This window comes from Vigna unguiculata, chromosome 6 (assembly GCF_004118075.2).
Source record: "Vigna unguiculata cultivar IT97K-499-35 chromosome 6, ASM411807v1, whole genome shotgun sequence".
Classification (NCBI taxonomy): Eukaryota; Viridiplantae; Streptophyta; class Magnoliopsida; order Fabales; family Fabaceae; genus Vigna; species Vigna unguiculata.
The window spans coordinates 13619636-13626851 of record NC_040284.1 but is presented as its reverse complement, the minus strand read 5'-3'; the positions used below and the strand labels follow the sequence as shown (position 1 = coordinate 13626851).

General features: G+C 31.3%; 1 protein-coding gene across 3 annotated transcripts; it reads left to right on the top strand.

The window, feature by feature from the left end:
- The first annotated feature begins 825 nt into the window (after window positions 1-825).
- LOC114188050 (uncharacterized oxidoreductase At1g06690, chloroplastic) lies at window positions 826-6689 on the top strand. Of its 3 annotated transcripts, none has more exons than XM_028076544.1 (10): window positions 829-1353; window positions 3101-3192; window positions 3259-3299; window positions 3386-3550; window positions 3893-3924; window positions 4039-4110; window positions 4556-4723; window positions 5397-5479; window positions 5560-5622; window positions 6408-6689. In XM_028076544.1, the coding sequence occupies exons 1-10, from the start codon at window positions 1134-1136 to the stop codon at window positions 6591-6593; spliced, it is 1122 nt and encodes a 373-aa protein (XP_027932345.1). In that variant the 5' UTR covers window positions 829-1133; the 3' UTR covers window positions 6594-6689. The 3 variants fall into 3 exon arrangements, with proteins under 3 accessions (XP_027932344.1, XP_027932345.1, XP_027932346.1); XM_028076545.1 differs by having other exon boundaries at window positions 831-1353; window positions 3893-3915; XM_028076543.1 differs by having other exon boundaries at window positions 826-1353; window positions 3893-4110.
- The last annotated feature ends 527 nt before the right edge of the window (window positions 6690-7216 follow it).

The window sequence follows — 7216 nt, the reverse complement described above, 5'->3', positions numbered from 1 at the left end:
CAGGTTTATCCAGGTCGAAGGTCAAGTTGAGTTGGCTTAGACATAAGGTTTAAACCAATCTACCCTAGTCAAAGGTTGAGTCAAATCAACTCAGACTGAATCGGTTCAAACCGATTGAAATCGAATTGATTCAAATTGTGTCGATGTTGGATTGATTCAAATCGGTCCAAGTTGACCCAGCTGAGGTCAAATTGGCTCGAGTCGATTTGAACCAAAAATCAAGACAAGTTGTGTCGAATTGAATGTTCGAGATAAGTTAAGTTAGACTCAAAAATAAAATTAAATTCATCATAGTATAGAAATTAAATTATTTTATTCAAATAAAAAAAATAAAATCTAAGACATCTTAATTAGTTCATCCAAACTAATTATTTAAGAGAAAAAAAAACTCAATTACAAATAATTTAATTACTAAATATTTTAAGTTTTTAAAAGTATTGAAATCTCTCGTGTCGAGGCAAAAGATTAAACTTTAATTTCTCTGTGTTGTAACAAATTCTACACTGTCGATTAGAAATTATTATTACAAAATTTTTAAAATAACTTACAAAATCAATAATTTATTATATGATAGTTTGTTGCTAATGAGCGGTACGAACTTTCATACTTTTACAACACTGTTTACTCTAAATTTTATATTAAAAGCAAAAACCAGTTAAAATAAACAAAAGTATTTATTATTCTATATTTTTTGTTTTAGTTTAAGGGAAATAAAAAAAGAAAGACTAAATAGGCGTGCACCAGTTACAATTCTGAGAATTGAAAGTATAAAATATCACAGTGGGTCCACAAGTGATCACTTCAACGGTTCTGCATCCAATGGATTGCATTGACGTGTATCATTTCATCCCCACCATTCTTCTACAAACCACAATTCTCAATTTTTCACTTTCTTCATTTCATTTCAACAGAGTGTTGCAAAATTTTCTTATTTTCTGCACGTAATTGTGGTTTTTTCCCCGTCAATTTCCAATGAACGTTTAGATTCCTAGTTGTCACTCTCGTATCATATTTATTGAAATCGTGTGTTAAAAGTTGTGTCCTTTTGAACATCAATAAAAGATAAAATATTTTGGGTTTTTAATTTCATAGCCAAAGACCCATTTTTGGACTTGAACTGGTTTTTTGTTCCCATGGCCCTTCATATTAGCAGTGGTTGTTTTTCTGTGATGTGTCACTCAAGAGTTCACAGAATAAGAGCTGCTGCTGCTGCTTCAGAGGGTTCTTCTACTCTTAATTCAGTAGTGGAGGAGAAGGTGAATTTGGGTAACTCTGATTTGAAGGTCACAAGGTTAGGAATTGGAGCTTGGTCTTGGGGTGATAGAACTTTCTGGAACGATTTGGAATGGAATGGTAAGTTTCCTTTTTTGACTTTTTCTTTTTACTTTCGGGGGTTTGTGTGGTTTCTTTCTTGAAAATATCACAAATTTTAGTTTTAATCTCTGATAAAATTTTATGCTTTTTGAATCTTTATATCTAACAAAATGGTATTATTTAAAAGATTAAAGAGGATTTATTTTAATATGTGAGAAGTGAACATATATACAAGAGTTTGCAACCACTTAGTCAACCAAGTTATATTCCCTTGACAAAGAGAAAAAAGTATTAACATCAAATGTAAGGGCTATGAAAATGTTGTTGACTTTTTGAGATAATGATCTTGAAAGTGGTATTTATTATAATTTCTTATTGATTAATATTCTGAAATTTTATTCACAGTCATTACAGAGACATTAAAATCATTGTGGTATTTTTAGGAAAATATTTAAGCCTTTTTTTATCTCTATTAATGGTCAATGATGGAGGCTGTGAGTTGCACATGTAAAGAAAATAGCTTTCAATGTTGGAGTTAAATTGTCAACTGATTTTGAAGCATAATCATGTAATTGTTGGAATATGCAACAACTCCTATCCATTTGGTGGGGGGTGGGGAAGTTGACAGCAATTTGAGGATTGTTGCTTTCTTTGTTGGTTGTAACCTGAGAGTTTCACATTATTTGATGTCTGAAACCAGTTTTAGGTGTATAGCTTCTGTACCATAATCTTCGGAAGTTGTCTAATAAGGAGGTGTGATGGGAAAGAATTGGAATCCCATGTTAATGATGTTATTGTAATATTTTTCACGTTTATCTGCATTAATATGTAGGCTACTTTGGTACAATTGGCTTGTGAGAGTGATAAGGATTGTGGAAGCTCACTTTCTTGAAAACATACTGGTGTTATAGCAAGTGTTTGTATCATTAAGGTCTTGGTGATAAGCAATAAGTACCAAAGCAAAACTTGGAGAGAAGTGAATGTGAAAGTAATAATTGACCTGTAAAGAATTCAAACACATGATTTCATAGTTCAAGATATAAATAATATTGAGTCTAACCCAAAACAAGTGGAGCCGAAAAATGAAGCATTTCAGTTCAGAAAACACCCTTGTCCAATTTCTTTAATGCTGAGACTGATAATACCAAATTAGTTGCTTGTAATCAATGTCTGTTACTTTGTGTTGAGCTTATATCTACCATTGGAGTTTTATATGCTGCTGACAAACTGAAAGTGAAGAAAATAAGTAAAAAAGGATAAAGAGGGTGATAATTATGGGTGCCCATGTTCCATATCGATTACTATGGGATGCTTGGTGGGATATTTAAGTGTTTGGTTCTCCCTCTTATTAGCTAAATTTTGAAGGTGTGTTCCCTCATATATTTGGCTATTTATCAATAGCTCTACTGTTGGAAAGGTCAAGATGTGTATTGCATCACTATTATTCAATAGATGGAAATACAGATTTTCCAAATTAAGTTTAATACTATGGGTAGTTAATGTAACAAACTTTTTAGTTAATCTTGGGAACTGATTTTATTACAAAGCTTTTACTTGTTTGTGTTTCTGTTGGAATTTTATTTGTTTTTTGTCTTAAAAGTTTCTTTAGAATTTTTACTCAAGATGTCCTTTGGTGCTATACAATACTATATAAAAGTTGCAGATTTGAGACAACATGAAGTGGCCTTTTCTATCAGATAATATGTATGGTGTTTTGAGTTGAATGGATTGAAATAGGTTTTTAAATGAACAAAGTTAGATTAGAATGGCTATGTGGTGATTGTAGACAGGAATGAGAAGGCTGCTAGAGATGCTTTCAATTCAAGTATTGATGGAGGCATAACCTTTTTCGACACTGCTGAAGTCTATGGCTCTGGGGTGAGTGTTCATTTTTCTAGAATTCTTTGATGAGTCTAAATTCACCAAAGGTGTTCTTCTTGTCAGCTTGCTTTAGGAGCCGTAAGCTCTGAGGTTCTTCTTGGAAGGTATGAATGAGCTTACATGATTGTCATAAGCAGTTTGCAATTATCAAAAGTTCACATTGGTGGTTTCATATGTTTGTTATCTAAAGATATATTAAGGAAAGAAAACAAAAGGATCCAGATGTTGAGGTTGCTGTTGCAACCAAGTTTGCTGCACTGCCATGGAGATTCGGCCGTGAAAGTGTCCTCAAGGCTCTTAAAGATTCCCTTTGTCGATTAGGAATGACTTCAGTAGATCTTTATCAGCTTCATTGGTCAGTATTTTATAAGCCTGTCTAATGATATTAATTTGAGTATATTACAACGACATTCATTGAGATTTTTTCAAATTACACTTACACTCCCTATTATTTTCATCATTACATGTTCTTCCTTATAAGGATGTGTAGCTGTAATGTTTTTACAACTTAAGGTGCATGTGTAATGTAAAAAAAGTGTGGCAAAAGTAATGTTCTTAAAACATAGGAGAAGTTTGTATAAAATTTTAAAAGAACTCGGGTCTTTGTAATTTGAAAAATCTCAAGAGTATAAATGTAATATCCTCTATTAGTTTTTATCCAAAATTCTTTGTTGATAATATATTTCCTGCTTTTCAGGCCTGGAGTTTGGGGAAATGAAGGTTCACAGTGTATCAAATTTTTTTCATTGAACCATTCATTTAAAAAGACTTTTGGAATCGTATGTATCTTTACTTATGATCAGATTAAGAGAATGTTAGTTCCTCAATTATTTTACCTTTCAGGGTATATTGATGGTCTAGGAGATGCTGTTGAAAAGGGACTAGTGAAGGCTGTTGGAGTTTCAAACTATAATGGTAAATCTTTATGACTTTTATATGTGTGGAAGTCTTCAATATTATGCAAAATCATTTGACACTTCTACTGTAAAATGGGAAATCTCTTAACCTATGACATCTTAATGTGGTAGGATGAATGTTAGATATAATATAAATAATTACCTAGAATGTATTGTAGATCACAGAAATTTGTGGGGGTCTCAGGGATGTTTGAAAGATTGTGTATACAAAAGAAGATTGTGTATACAAAAGAAGATGTTTGAAAGTGTATTTCTAGCATTTCACTTTGTTAGTAAGCACTTAGTTACATTGATGATTATTAAGGCGTATCAAAGGAGGAATGTATAGAGAATCTGATAATTGGTTGGAGATTTTACTATTTTTGTTCAAGCCTGCCACTGTTACTGTTGGTATACACAATATTTTCAGCAGAGTCTCTGAAAATACAGTGTTATTTGATTAGAAAAGAGACTCCGTGAGGCTTATGAGAAGCTGAAGAAGAGAGGTATTCCATTAGCTTCAAACCAAGTAAACTACAGCCTCATATACCGTGCCCCTGAAGAAAATGGTGTAAAGTCTGCCTGTGATGAACTTGGGATTACAATAATTGCTTATTCACCAATTGCTCAAGGTGAACTCCTTTTCATTGTTTATATGTTTTACTATATATTTTTTATAATATTCTTTCAATTTTGCATTAAATATATCTGCCATAACCACATAGGCATAAGAAAAGTATTTTTTATGAATTATAATCTTGCTTATTAAAGTTTAGTTACTTGAACATGGCACAGAATTTGGTTTACTGATATTTGAGACAGGAAACCTCTGACATGAAACATAGGCACTTGATCTTTTGATACCTCCTCTTCCAGGATTTTGTCATCTTGGCCTATCTTTTGCATGAATGATTATTATTATTATTATTATTATTGTTATAATTATGGCAAATGCTAATCAATGTCCTTGACACCGGTTGAGAAATTATAAGTAGAAAGCTTCTGTGGAGATGAATGAAAATGTGCTCAATGTAATAGTAGTAGCTGTGAATTTTAAAACTCTAGTATTTTTAACAAACTCATGCAAACACTGAAACTAGAAAGAGTTAACCTACTTTCAAAACAATACTTGAAAGGCATAATAGATCAGATAAAAACCATATCAGTAATAACATTCAAACTCCATTCAGTGAAATGCTTTATACTTCATGCCAAACATTCTTACCTTAAACTGGTTTTCTGGTTCTTATCTAATATATTCCAACTCCATCTAATGAAATTATGCAACATCCTTGTCTTGAACAGGTGCTCTAAGTGGAAAGTACACTCCTGATAATCCACCAAGTGGGCCTCGAGGCAGAATTTATACTCCTGAATTCCTAACAAGGGTAGTGCTCTTCTGATATATTCAGATCTGATATCTTACACCCACATTACTTACTTCCTCAACTGTGTATTTTTGTTGCAGCTCCAACCTTTACTGAACAAGATTACTGAAATAGGAGAGAAGTATGATAAAACTCGTACACAGGTTCATGCTGCTCTTCAATTTCATTCTATAAGTTCGACATTTGAAATATTGCACCATTTTTCTATCTACTTTGGCAATAGTAAAGATACTAGAACTAACTTTTCGTGCTACCAACAAACCTGAATAGTAGGATCTTACTCTTCTAAATGTGTAAAGTTAAAAAAGGCTGCTCCATTCTTGATTAATTTATAGCTACTTTAGTTCATATAAAAGATTATGTTAATAAGTACACTTTAAATCTAATTCTATCTTACAAAATCGATTACAAAATCGATTTATAAGGTGAAGTTTGCACCTGTAATATATTATAATTTGGCCTTATTGCGGGTCGACGACATGAGACTTCAAACATGTTAATTTATCACATTTTTTAACTCTAAGTAAGCATTTTCTCATTCTAGAGAAGTCTAATCCTGGAAACTTATATAGCAAAGTGTATTTTTTTTCTAGTTGATCCTTATGATTTGTGACTTTGGGTATATGTAGATAATTTTTTCATAAACACTTATCATATGTGATAAGGAAATAAGAAAAATAAATGAGAATAAACTTTTTTAAAAGGTATGCATAAATTAAACTCATTACTTTCTCTAAAACTTGTGCATAAACAATTTAGGGGGCACTTACTTTGACATTTACTTTCTGTTCTCAATAAATGACACCTTATTTCCGGTCTAATTTAATCTTAGAAAATTAGTTTATAAGATAAAGTTTGTACCATATCTGATCGATATGAGATCTTCGATATTATAAATTATTATTACATTTGAAATTATTTTTATCAGGTATCACTGAACTGGCTGGTAGCACAAGGCAATGTTGTGCCAATTCCTGGAGCCAAGACAAAAGAACAGGTTAAGGAATTCGTAGGTGCACTTGGGTGGAGACTAACCGAAGAAGAGGTGGCTGAGCTGCGTAGTTTGGCTTCAGAAATTAAGCCTGTCATTGGTTTTCCAGTAGAAAACCTCTAGAATATTCTTAAACACAAAAATGGTTGCTGCATGCACCTTCCCAATCCACTGTAAAAATTGTATCTGTTTATCAATATAGCTCTGATTATTTGTTAATTACTTATTTTACTAAATACATAATATGATTTTTAAAATTCACTTGAAGGTTCACTTAACTTAAATTTTTTTATGTCTTATGTATGCATTCATACACTGTTTATTATTAAAAGCATATATTTATTTAACACTTTAGTCTTTTAAATTTGAAATAACTATCAAAAGGGAGTTTATCTTGTTGAGATTAACTATTGTAATCCTTCTCGGTTTAATTCCAACGAAACAGAATAATATTAAATAATTTATCATGTCCTGTATTTAAAATTTTAGTTAAAATATTTTTTTTTCTAATTTTTATTAAGTTTTGTCAAGTCAGTATTAATTTTGTTTTTATGATTAAATATGTCTTAATGTTTATCAATTTGGTCTTTTTTTATTAACGGTCATGAATTGACGGTCACGTGTTAATTTGTAGTTTTTTTAATTTTTTAAAATTATTTTATCTCTTTTAAATGTTCACGTGTTACGTGTCAGAGTCAATGTTTTATATTTAATTTGGTTTATATATTTTTTATTTTTATCTAATT

Bases quoted from the DNA above. Each gene is read 5' to 3' on its own strand.
- LOC114188050 (XM_028076543.1), top strand. From the start codon at position 1,134: ATGGCCCTTCATATTAGCAGTGGTTGTTTTTCTGTGATGTGTCACTCA. The intron at 3,300-3,385 runs GTATGAATGAGC...TGTTATCTAAAG, and splicing joins TCTGAGGTTCTTCTTGGAAG to ATATATTAAGGAAAGAAAAC. The intron at 4,724-5,396 runs GTGAACTCCTTT...TGTCTTGAACAG, and splicing joins TTATTCACCAATTGCTCAAG to GTGCTCTAAGTGGAAAGTAC.